Source organism: Pan troglodytes, chromosome 2 (assembly GCF_028858775.2).
Source record: "Pan troglodytes isolate AG18354 chromosome 2, NHGRI_mPanTro3-v2.0_pri, whole genome shotgun sequence".
NCBI lineage: Eukaryota > Metazoa > Chordata > Mammalia > Primates > Hominidae > Pan > Pan troglodytes.
The window spans coordinates 182,202,833-182,216,586 of NC_086015.1; the positions used below are offsets into that span (position 1 = coordinate 182,202,833).

Genomic DNA, 13,754 nt, shown 5'->3' on the forward strand with positions numbered 1-13,754 from the left:
TGATGTAGTATCACAACTAAGAGACGGATTCAAGAAGATATGGCATGACATACTTATATTTGTTCTTTTTTGCTTATCCCAATTTGTTTTGCTCCCTCTTATCTCAAAACTTCTAACCCAAATCTCTCCATAGCTACCAATCCTACTTTAATAAGTGACACTTCTGTGTTTTGTGTTTTTTTTTTTTTTTTTTTTTTTTTTTTTTTTTTTTTTTTTTGAGACAGGGTCTCTCTCTGTCACTCAGGATAGAGTGGCACAACCTCAGGTCACTGCAACCTCCCCCTCAAGGCTCAAGTGATCCTCCCACCTCAGCCTCCTGAATAGCTGGGACTATAGGCACGTGCCACCGTGGCTAGCTAATTATTATTATTTTTTTTTTTTTGTAGAGATGGGCTTTTCCCATATTTCCCAGGCTGATCTCAAACTCCTGGGCTCAAGCGATCCACCCACCTCAGCCTCCTAAAGTGTTGAGATTACAGGCATGAGCCACTGCGCCCAAACATTAATAAGCGAAACGTTCTAAAGTTTCAAGTGGGGGACTAAAGGAAACTAAGAAATGTTTCACTCCAAAATATACTTCTTTGACATATTTTGAGATGACTACTCAGAGGGCCTGCAACACAGGAATCAGCCTGCAAAGCTGAGTCTTTTACGGGGATTTGCAGCTGTAGAGGAAATAAAGTGAAGTAACAACAGATGCAAACAGGCTTTTTCTGAAGCCCCACCTTGTCCAGAACAAGGAAAGATTAACTGAGAGCCTGACACCTTTAAAGGTTTTATAGAAACATCTACCACAGGCTCCCATCTCTTTTTTTTTTTTTTTTTTTTTTTTTTTTGAGATGGAGTCTTGCTCTGTCGCCCAGGCTAGAGTGCAGTGGTGTGCTCTCAGCTCACTGAAACCTCCGCCTCCCAGGTTCAAGCTATTCTCCTGCCTCAGCCTCCCAAGTAGCTGGGACTATAAGCGCCCGCTACCACACCCAGCTAATTTTGTATTTTTAGTAGAGATGGGGTTTCACCATGTTGTCCAGGCTGGTCTCGAACTCCTGACCTCAGGTGATCCACTTGCCTTGGTCTCCCAAAGTGCTGGGATTACAGGCATGAGCCACCGTACCCAGCCTCCCATTTTTCCTTTCTGAGGGCTGCTACCTGTGAGATCATCTGCATAACAAGACCACCTTTGCAGCACAGCTTGCCTCTTCTCTCCTTCCCATAACCTCTCATGCCACCATAACGTGTCTTGACAAGCTTCAAGCCCCTATTCTTTCTGTAACCTCAAGATAGTATTAAAGAGTTGTGAATGGAAAATAAAATTTTGGGACCCCATATTCACCATACCTAAGGGAAAAGGTCAACCTTGAGAACTGAGTCACACAAAACTGCCTCCCATTTTGTTCCTCAACAGCTACAAAGATGAAAGACTACCTACATACCTCCCTCGCAATTTGCTCACAAGCAAATTTTTTGTGGGCCCTCAAGATCCTTACCCTAAAACAGTTCTGTTGAATTTCACCCTGACAATAACAATTTATCTTCAGAAGAACGGGACAAAGGATAGAACCAGAAGTCATACCTCTTGCTCACCTGAGACAAATGCATATTTGACTGCTTCCTCTATTCTGTTTACTTATCTTATGTAAAAATGTAGATTCACTGAGCATGACACAAATGCCTCTACCCTCTCCTTTCACATGTAAAATGTGGATCCACTGAACGCTGATGAAATCTTCAAAAGGTTGCAACTCCTTGCCTCTTTCATCTACACTTCTTTTCTCTCCTGCCCATGTTTTCCCCTTTAAATATGGAAGCACTCAAAATCCTCTTTGGAAAAAAAGTGTGGGCCACAGATTCTATTGTGGCTAGTGGCTTTTTTTCCTGGGTGTATCATCAACCTTGGCAAAATAACTCTCAGTTGATTGAGACCTGTCTCAGATACTTTTTGGTTTACAGCATCAGCTGTCTGGACATTTGAGTTTTTCATATTTTGTATGACTCCCATGCCCATATGTACATTAATAAATCTGTAAGCCTTTTTTCCTGTTAATCCATGGTCAGTTTGTTTTACAGACTCAAATTATCAAAGCTTCAGTGAAAAAAATTAAACTTTTATACACTTTGCATATATAAAATAATTTATAATTTTCCAAGTCTTCAGCTATGTACACCTCTGGTCACAGTAGCATTATTCACAATAGCTAAAAGGTAGAAGCAACGTAAGTGTCCATCAGTGGATGAATAAACAAAATGTCATCGATACATGCAATGGGATATTATTCAGCCTTAAAAAGGAAGGAAAGTTGATAAATGCTTGAGGTGATAAGATACCCCAATTACCCTTTGATCATTACACATTGAATGTTTGTATCAAAATGACACATGTACCCCATAAATACGTACAATATTATATATCCCTAATTAAAAATAATTTTAAAAAATGAAGGAAATTCTGATACATACTACGACATGGATGAACCTTGAGGACATTATGCCAAGTGAAATAAGCCAGACACAAAAGGACAATTGTCATATGATTCCACTTATATGAAGTACCTCAAGTAGTCAAAATCATAGAGACAGAAAGTAGAATGGTGGTTACCAGGGACTGGGGAAGAGAGAATGTGGAGTTATTGTTTAATGAGTAAAATTTCCGTTTGGGAAGATAAAAAATTTCTGGAGATGGAGAGTGATTATGATTGTACACTAAATGGTTAAAATGGTAAATTTTATATGTTTTGCTATTTTTAAGGGTTTTTTAAAAATTATTATTACATAAATGTCCATCAATAGAGGATCAATAACAGAAATTTTAGAAATCATACAAGGAAACACCACAGAATGAAAAACAATGAAATAGATCCACATGTGCTGGTATGGAATGCTTGCCAAGGTCACACACACACACACACACATACACACACACACACACACACCCCAAAGTGATGAACAGAACAGTAGGGATGGAATGCCTCCATTCACGTTACATAGACTTTATCTGGAAAAGACTCAAGAAACTGCTAACTACGATCAATTGCCGCTGGACAGGTGGGACATGGCAGCATGGAGTTCAGGAGTGAGTTCAGGACTTATGTATTCCAAAAAAAAAAAAAAACAATTCTTTTTGAAAACAGCAATCTTCTAAATTATCTATAGTACTGAAAGAGAGGAATAAAGAAGAAATAACTAGATCCACCCCTAATACCCCAGTTATGGGGATCTGAATTTCAAGAGGTCAAGTGACAAGCCAGGGAACACACTGGTGACAGAACTGAGACCAGTTACCCAGTATGTACTTTTTCTGAATGTTTGAAATATTTAATAAAAATACTTTTTTAAAAAAGTCTCTTTCTTCATTGCTAGCTTATTAAAGCGGAAAATATTGTTTTCCCCAAAAATAAACTATGTTTGGGAAAATTTTAATATTTTATAGTTTAATTTTTATGTCAGCAAGATTTCCATGCTTGGTAACATTTGCCCTTGTATATAATTGTTTTTTTAAATTTTCAAGTCTTCTTTGATGAAAGATTTTTCTAGTCCTTTACTTCCTGGTTGGGGCTTTCATTGACCATTATTTTAATTTCCATGTTTGTTGTTGTTCACATAACCGAATATGTAGAGAACAGATTTTTTTAAACAAAATAGACGTTTTTAAATAATCACAAAAAATGAGACATTCACACATGCCTGTGCATATATATCTATCCATACATATATATGGATCCTGATTTCCAATTCAACACTTTCCCACTCTGTCATCCTTTACAGACTTAAGCTGCAAAAACAGTCCTCAGTATCTCTTAAAGGCATGACTTGTTTTATTTACAGATAAAAACTCATATCCTCCACAAGGTGGTTTTCAACCAAACATCCTGCTTTAAAGGTAGTTCACCAACCACAAACTGCTAACTGTAAAATCTAGAGAGTCCACAAGGTGGCACTAGATACCGTTGGTCAAAGTCCATAACCTAGTAAGGATTTCTAGAAAACAGGGTTAGAGAGGTGCCTCTGGCATCAGCAAAGATGAAAAATTGAAGCTAATATGAAAGGCATCTTGTTCCTGTCTAGAGGGACAACTTCCAGCCAAAACACATTTGAAGCTCTAATTACATACTTAAAGATTTATCCAAAATGCCAAGCATAAGTTATAGACTGCCTATGGTGGAGTATATTTCTTCCAGTGGCAAATTTACATCTGTTCCTTTGGACACACTTCATTACTAGCATATGATCATCTTAAACATGTTTCCATAAACTCCCTCCTAGTATACATTCCCCCTAAATATATATACACACATACACAGACAGACTTGAAGATTAAAAACCATGAAATGTATTTTTAGGGGATTTTTTTTGGTAAGAACTCATAATCAGATCCCTTTAAAATAATATTCACATTACACAATAGTTAACTGTCTTCATCTTTCTGTAATTCTTAATTTTCAAGTTATGAAGATCCCACAACTAAGAATTGTTGTGGTTTAAGCCTCAACTCAGATGATAAAAATCTTAAAACTCACATAAAAAGATCTATTTCTGATCTTTATAATCTTATATCAATTTATCATACATTGGGAAACTTTATCACCAGCGCTTTAAGAAATTATAAAGGATAACACCCAGCATTTGATCTTGAATAGATTTTCAGCCAATGAATGAGCCTCAGAAATGCCTTTAAAAAGGCTGAAAATCTGAAATCATTTAAGACTTTTTTGGTGCATATTATCATGGCTTTTTTAAAGCTAAGAATCTCCTGGAGATGATTTAATAAAATGTGCTGATGCCTTAAGTACTTTACAACACACAAATTCAGTGTGATCTATTCACTTCATTCAGAAACATTTTTTGTGTGTGCAGACCGAAGAATTTTTCCCACAACAGTAAGGGTATGTGTCTTGCATCCTGATTAATCAAAGCATAACAGCATCTTACAGCCTATAATCTACTTTTTTAAGTGAGCATTTAAATTCAAAAGTACACTGTATACAGAAAACCAGGCTGTTTAAAGGACCACATCTCAATTATATTGCATATATAAATTGATTATATTTGTAAGACTATTTTACATGTAAAACACCCCCAAAAGATTAATGGGTATATGCTTTTTAATAATGTGTTTATTTCCAGCAGTGTTTATGGTACTAAGGCCAACTTTCTTAAAATTTGAAGGGAAAATAAATATTAAAATCTACCAACAAAATTGAGAACTCACTCCAGTCCCAGGCTAACTCCAGTGATGGGGAGAACGGGCAGTGTGGGCAGCTAGGTTGATTCTACTGCCAACCTAAAAGCTTACAGTACTTGCATGATTTCCAGAAGACCATGGCAGACTGTGTGCAGACTGATGAATGGGGAACCCACAGTCATCGAGAATCGGCATCAAAATAACGTCTCAGTGATGACAATTTACCTTCTTCCCTTGATCTTCAACTCATAACCAAACAATTTTCAGACAAGACTCAGAAACCGTTTTATTAAACTGGAACACAAAATGCGTGTTATAATAATGTCAAGCCTTTATCAGAAATCAGTACATAAGTGAGGATACACAGCCAAAATGAGCCATCAACAAAAGCAGTATAAATTTTAAATAAGTTTCAGATTTCTATACTCAATATGCTAAAGAAAATAAAACCGAAAGAGTAGTTTCAATTTCACAATTCACAGTTGATTGGTTTTAATCCCATGACACGTTTGTCATTCTGCAGCCCCAGAACACAGACTTCCAAAGCAGTGACTGGCACTCCGACCCAACAGCATACACAGATCTTAAGCCTCTGTATGACATTTAGAGAAAATTTTAATAAACAACCCTAATTACACACAGTTTGGGCTGACATTTTTTAGCTATATCCTTTATCAAAGATAGTTCTAGTGAAATAGCAAAAGCAGTTTTAAAAGTTTGCCATGCCATTCAATGAAGGGTTCTAAAGCCTCCCTTGGTTTTACATTTTATTCTCTAATTTAAAACAATAACTGCATTAAAATGCAACCTTAATGGTGAAAGCAAAATCGGTTTTGCTTCTGAATCTAGAGCATATTTCCAAGGAGAAGCAACTTATTGTCCCAGCAGATATATGGAATGCTTTAAAGCAGGATCTGACATACTCCAGTAAGGCATTTCAAAGCAGACACATCATACCCAAACTAAATCATTATGGTCAGTCAAGGATACCACAGGTGAACACCAAGTAACGCAGAGTTAACGTGAAATTCTTACAAATGACACGCGATTTACAAAACCCCAGAAAGGTACTCAGGTACCAAAAGAGGGCAAAACAATGACCAGCCACTCCAAAAGAGTTTTGTTACTGTACATGCCATATTTGCAGAGTAGAAATAAACTGCCCTATTTGCGCTTTGCCCTAGGATAATATCACTCATTCTGACATGTGGAGTTACTCTTCCTTAAAAAAATATATCATGTAGAGAATACACAAATAGTAATAAATGATATAGAACATTTATTATTTTCACTAGTGAGGGGGTCACTTAAGCACTTACAAAGACTTATAAATGAATCATGAAGGTCATCAAAATGCAAAAACATCCAATAAATGGTGCATTATTAGTATTCAACAGTGCAAAAGATTTTTAGCAACTGCGTCGGGCTTAATTTGGAACTATGGCCATGAGAATATGTTTAAGTTCAAAGAACTGCCAGATGTCTAAAAATAAAAGTGTAATTAGTAAAAATATGGATTTTCCCTCCAAGGGCCCAAAGGAAGTGTTCAGTTACTTTGGAAGCCATGAATTTTATCAAACACACACAAGAATATGAATCTGGAACATTTCGATTCTGATTCAATTCTACCCATTGAATCTTCATGACCTGGAGAAAGTCACTTAAAATTCTTTAGATTTTATCTAAAGAATCTTATCCACAAAAAGTGGGCATAAAAATAAAGGCATATGTAAAAATAATTTTTTCTAAACATGACTACAGTAGAGCTAAAGATGGTTACTAAGGCTTACAATGTCAACAACTCATTGTACAGTACAATCATTTTTAATTCTGCTAATTATAGCTGGAGGAAGTGTGGATAATTACAATTCTCAAGGAATTCAAATCAAATTCTTTAGAAAAATTAACAGTTTCAACTTACTAAGCTACTTAATCTGCTCTCCTAGAGTTGTTTAAAACAGCTAATTATATAGGGGTTTGGCCCTTTACTCCCCTCTACCTTCTGGTAGAGCAGCTGAAAGTAGTGAAAGGAGAAGTGACAAGAGGGAGAAAAGCAGCAACAGATTGAAATGAGGTATTCACTGATTTCATAAACCCCAATCAGTAATTTACAGTTTTTTGAAGAAGCTGCATAGTTTGGCAAGAATACATTATCAGAAGTGGGGAAAAGAAAAATTATATTGAAACTTTAAAATTTATGACAAGCACTTAAAAATGACCAATTCTAAAATAAACTTGTGTTTGAAAGGAATTGTCCTCCCTCACCCCAAGCACACACAAGAAGAGAAACTGGAAGACAAAAATCCACAGGAGGAAAAAAAACAAAAAGTATGTTAATTGGCTCAGATTATCAACTTCATACACCACTTTCAAAATAGATATTTAAACGAATACTAAACCTTAATTAATGACACCCATGCTAAGAATTTAGGGCAGTGTATTGCCTAAAATTTACTTTGGAATGTTCTTTAAAAAAAAAATCTGATGGATCGATGGATGAAAAGAGGGATAGAGAATATGAACAGATACGCGGCAATACAAGTATAGTCAAATGTTGATGGCAGAATCTAGCAGTGGTTATACTGCAAAGTTTTTTCAACTTTGATATATGTCTGAAAATTTTCTTGAGAAAATGTTGAGGAACATGTTAACATTTCTATAATAAAATCAGTCTAGCAGGGTGTTTCTAAGATTCTAAGTAGTCAGGCAATTTAGAATTTTAAATTAATTAAACTAGGGAAAATTTTGCTTTTAATGGCTTCAAACCTGATTTGTGAAGACGCTTCATTTAATATAGAAATGAACTAACACAATTAATAATTATTGTGCCAGTCTCTTCGCTTTAGCTGCAAATACATAATTCTTCCCCTCTCTACAGAAGACAAGTTTGAAAATGACCACTAGAATAAAGAATTTTTCCAAACATCAGTGTCAAGCTCTTCCAATCAACCACACTGCCATTCACTAAGTACAAACGCAACACAGATCAAGGTGAAAAATGATCTCTGACTTCTGCCAGCTTGGGAAAACTGGATTCATTTTCAGAATGTATGGTTTCTGATCAATAATGACAATAGTTTTACTTGATATCAAATTGAGATTTATTTAAGAAAGGGAAAAAAAAGACGTAGAACAGAATTCACACAGACCTTTGTTATTCCAAGCTCCTATTTATGAATGGTGATTAATAGCAATAATTCTGTCTCTCTTCTCTCTGTGAAATGCTAACACTTGCTAAAGGCACTCAGATTCTGGGCTTAACGGAGACAAGGTCACATGGGACCATAAGCCAGTACGTTTTTTGGTAGCTACCCAGAAAGGAAGTTTACAAATGTTCCTCCCATTCATAACGGGAAGAAAAAGTCAAACAGCTATCAGTAGAAGCGTTTTATGAGAAGCTATTTACACAGCTATTTGTCCATTCAGCCAGAGTGACAGTAACAGCTCACAATGGTAGGGGTTCTCCCCTGCCAAGAAAGCAAAAACAGTAACAAAACACTTTTTATCATATATGAAACTCCTGTACAATGATTTGGCTAGAAGAAAAAAATAGTTGGTAAGGTCAAATTTGTTTTAAAACATCTGTTCAAAAGCCTGCATTAAACTTTTATCTGTCCTGACAAAACATGTCTCAATTTCTTTCTAAAGCAGCTCTACTGTCCTAGCATATGCCTCACCAAGTTCTTTAAAGGGCATTTCCAACCTTAGTTCTGACAATGAAGACACAAAGTAGGTTAGGTTCCAAAACCACCCTTCCTAGCCCTCCCTGTAGAAAATACCATGTTGCACAGTTACATGTGTCCCCTGACACAAACGACACTCATTTTACGTAGGTCACTGGACCTCAAACTGTTGTTGCTTGCTGTCCCAGCCAATTCAGGAGTGAAGGAAGATGTAACCAGACATACATATCTCCCTTTCTCCCTGTTCAAACTGTAGATAGGTAGCTATAAGCAAGCATATAGTTCTGTAGGAAAGCTTTCTAAAATGAGGTGGAAGATCTCATGCTTCTTGTTAGCTTTTTAAGTCAGGGGAATGTAAGGATGATGTCAAATAGCCACAATTCTTCTTTTAAACTCAGGGCTTCAAAAATCCTACCTGGTTTTCTAAGTTTACCAACTAATTAAAAGGTCAGTGAAGAAGAGTTGGAGGAGGAACTTCTTCCAAATAAATGGTATAAAAAAATTATTCACCTTGCAGAATTTAGTGCAATAAGAGACAGGCAGACAAACATAAACAACATGCACATATTTACAAGTTGCAGGACATGATGCACAACGTGAAGACCAACAAAGTATTTTCAAAGCATCTTCAGTGCACTCAAAAGGATTACAGGGCACACTCAGTTTAGTAACTGAACTTTTTTTACAAAACCACTTCAAAGGTATATGCAATCCAATCTTTTAGTTGAAACACGAATTTTCTTTCTTTACAACTTCTTACCCTCAATACCTAAGAAGAATTCTAATTGTCATCTTCTAACGTTGATTTTTTATGACAACTTACACAAAGATATTATTCACAGAGAAAAGAGACTGATGCTATGAGTTCCTATGGATGATTACCGAAATCTAAGTATTTTTTTTTTCTAATTTTTGTTGTTGTGGTTTAGGCCTCTGTCCATCCTTGAAGACAGCATAGAAAAGGACACTAACATAATTCCTGGGGATCACAAGGTGCAAATCCTAAAGTATGTTACAGAGACAGACTGAGCTTCACAAAATGAAACCAACGAAGATCACATATCACTGACTCAGAAGAAACAACAGTCTGCTTAAACAGAGAAAAAACACTGTTTATGGAATACATGAATATGAGAAATTGTACCATGCAGAGATGTATCTATTTAGGCATTTCCTGCCTGATAACTTCTGTCACCCTTTGTTTTCACCTATGGAACAGAGAAGAATACTGCAAGGTAACAAGCTCAAAACATAACCTACTGTCATAGAGATTTGTGATTTTTTTTCAGATGTGCATGTAACTTTTACAAGTGATCATGGAAGTTATTTATCAACTTCCCAGAGTTTGGAATTTAAGGAGCAAACTGAGTTATTGTAGGCAATACGGTACTAAAGTGTCCTATAAAACAAACACATAGCTCTTTTTTAGTGCAAAGAAATATAGCAAGTAAGAAATAACACTATAAATCTAACTTCTTTCTTTAAAAGAAAATGTGCTTATGCATTCATAACATCCATTAAGGGCACTGGGAAACTGGAAACCTGAATACACAAGGCCTGAAAAAACATCAAGCCCTTAAGTCGGCTGCTTTTTCTATGTATATAATGAAATTGTTAAGTGGAGAGAGCAAGGGGAACCCTTCTTATAAAACTATTTCCAATGGAAAACAAAGTGGATGAATGACATTTTTACAAAATATAAATTCATGTTCGTATCTTCTACTGTTATTTGAAATAAGGGTTGAAATACCTCTCTATGACAACATACATGCACGTGTGTGTGTGTGGGTATGCATACACACACATCTACCTATGGAGGAAAAAAACTAGATTTTTAGGTAATCATAGAACCAAGCGGCCAGCACTATAATGTTAAAATTAACCAAAAAATTATATTTAGCAGCAAAATGAATAACCTACTGGCCAATAAGAACAGCCCTAAATTGCTCAAAACTAAGCAACTCTACTTTATAGATTACTGAAAAAAAAATAATAATAATAATAAAATGGTTATTATACTAAGAGTCACAGGTCTAGATAGAATCCTAACAGAATAGTATTTGATTCTTCTGTTTCTGGGAGAAGAAAAGTTACAAAATAATTCTACTTCTCAAAGAACCACCACTTCAACAGAAGACAGTAACTGGATACTATACAAGGGTTAATCACACAAAACTCGTTTTTAAACATGGGTCTGAGTTGTTTAAAACTTGTCCCAAAGTATTACAGAAAAAGAATGATTGTAATTTGCCTTCCCCCATCTATTTGCCTACAGAATTCTCAAGAAAAAATAGAAGTTTTACCTCTAATTAGTAATACAAGCAATCAAATGTGAACTGACCATTGTACAAACATACTGCTTAAAATATAAACTTCCTGATCAAGTGGGCTTTCAAAAGAAATACGGATGACCACTGGTCTTACCCATATAAAATATAGTAAATAGATAAAATGTAGTTAATGAATATTCACAGAGCACTCCATTAGTTAATCTAGATATATATTATAGCTTTTTTTTTTTTTTTTTGGAGACGGAGTCTTGCTCTGTCGCCCAGACTGGAGTGCAGTGGCACGATTCTTGGCTGACTGCAACCTCCACCTCCTGGGTTCATACAACTTCTTATTTTAAACGCAAAAAAACAAAAATAATAATACTGATATAATTATCAGATGCCAAAATGATCTATCATATACTTGTTAGTATCTTCAAGAAAGCCGAATTACAAAGAATAAAACCATAGTTCATGTATATTTCTACTGAGAACGAAGATAGTGAAACTTTATTTGCTTTTTAAAAAATTCCTCTCTGTGTATAAAACAGCAGGTGGTGATATTTTTCAGGATGGCCACCAGACTGGCAAGACAGAGGAAAATGTAAGTAAACCGTACGAATCAGATTATCAAAAAAGTCTGGCAAAACAAAATATCAAGCAATCTGAACTTATGGTTTAGATCATGATATAAGCACATGTTACTATCAATGAAGTAACTCTAAATTGGAAAATCAAACACACCTTTGTTTCCTAAAATCTGCTGGAAAATACATATATTTTTTTTTTTTTCTTTTTTTTTTTGAGACGGAGTCTCGCTCTGTCACCCAGGCTGGAGTGCAGTGGCGCGATCTCGGCTCACTGCAAGCTCCGCCTCCCGGGTTCACGCCATTCTCCTGCCTCAGCCTCCAGAGTAGCTGGGACTACAGGCGCCCGCCACCACGCCCGGCTAATTTTTTGTATTTTTAGTAGAGATGGGGTTTCACTGTGTTAGCCAGGATGTTCTCGATCTCCTGACCTCGTGATCTGCCTGCCTCGGCCTCCCAAAGTGCTGGGATTACAGGCGTGAGCCACCGCGCCCGGCCCTATTTTTAAAAATCATATCCATCTTAAACTCATTGAATATTCAAATATGAGGCTTGGAAAACCCACAGCACAGCTGGGGCATGAAAATGGGCTTGTTAGACAAGCTGATTCAACTAGGGGGGGAAAAAGAGGAGGGAAGAAGGCGGCAATTACATGTGTGAAATCCACAACTGGAAATCAAGTTTAGCTGTTTGGAAGTATACAAGCTCATTGGGAGTATTTGAATTCAAGAAAACTTGCATTTCAATGATGGGGAGACACGATACAGAAAAAAAAATGTCCTGGGAAAGACCCTAACAGTTTCTAATAATGTATCCTACTGACAATGCATTGAGGTGGCGGTTCTGGTTAAGCCCTGGGAAACTGAAATCTCTGCTGACCTATTTTCACTTTGATCTAAAAAGAATTCAATACAATTCTTTAACAGTACATAAAACTACAATTGCAAAAGAAAATGGCAGAAAAAAAATGTCCCAGGAAAGACCTTAACAGTTTCTAATAATGTATTCTACTGACAATGCATTGAGGTGGCGGTTCTGGTTAAGCCCTGGGAAACTGAAATCTCTGCCAACCTATTTTTACTGTGATCTAAAAAGAATTCAATACAATTCTTTAACAGTACATAAAACTAAAATTGCAAAATAAAATGAAACTTTTAAATAGTCAAAGTTCTAAGCAGTCAGGCTACTAGTTGACCAGAACTTGAGCAAGATAAAAAGTTATTTCTGATGGGGTAGGTAGGTCACATGCTATGAGCGGCTCAACACAATTGACCCTGCAAAAGCGTTATGACCTAAGAAGTACGTTCTTCACACCCACCTCCCCCCGCCCCGCCCCCGGGCCCCCAGGTTTTGACATCTCATGGTACCACTGTAGGTTACATGTATTAACATTAAGCAGAGGAATGTACTCATATCAAAAAGACCACAAAGCAGGGCAAGTTGACAAAAGGCAAACAACAGGCAGGACAAGCTGCTCTATCTTAATATGATAATCACTATACATATCCCAGATTCTCCATCTCATTCCTGTACCGCTGTTCAGACACCTTGCTCTTATGTTGCTTGCTCTCTAAATGCTGCCGGAATTCCATCTCTTCGCCAGCTCCAACATTACACATTGAGCAGTAAAACTGGCCACTTGGAGTAACACACATGGCCAGATCACGTGGAATTCTCTGCCGAGAGCGGGGATTGAAGTAAGGACCTGCTAAAGCAAGAGATAAAAATAATATATTCAAAATATTCATTAAGTGAATGACAACCTGACCAATTATCACTGTAATTTGTAATTCTAAGTTAAAATTATAAAATTCACAGATTCTTAGCTTTAAGTGAATGTGAAGTTAATGGATTTTTAAAATTACAATTTTACACAGGTTCGATCTAAAAAGATAAAATGATTCCTCCAACTATTGTCAGAAAAATTGCTGTAGAGCCAAACCCAAATTCCAAATGGCTGTGTCTCTAAAAAAGTGAATACACTTTTAAAAATACTTTAATTTCCAAGCATTATATCAGAAGTCTTATGCTTATGCTA

The 13,754-nt window shown here is 36.3% G+C and overlaps 1 protein-coding gene across 8 annotated transcripts in view; it reads right to left on the reverse strand.

Moving 5' to 3' along the window:
• Positions 1–5,436: 5,436 nt before the first annotated feature.
• The window catches only part of ZMAT3 (zinc finger matrin-type 3), a 54,674-nt gene continuing 46,356 nt past the window's right edge, over positions 5,437–13,754 (reverse strand). For 2 of the 8 annotated variants that reach the window (XM_009446885.4, XM_001167395.6), the window contains one exon: positions 5,437–13,421. In XM_009446885.4, coding sequence (XP_009445160.1) covers positions 13,213–13,421 — 209 coding nt within the window. In that variant the 3' untranslated portion in view covers positions 5,437–13,212. Of the gene's footprint in view, positions 13,425–13,754 lie in introns of all 8 variants that reach the window. The other 6 variants (XM_003310115.5, XM_009446884.4, XM_063807356.1 and 3 more) reach the window with 3 other exon arrangements.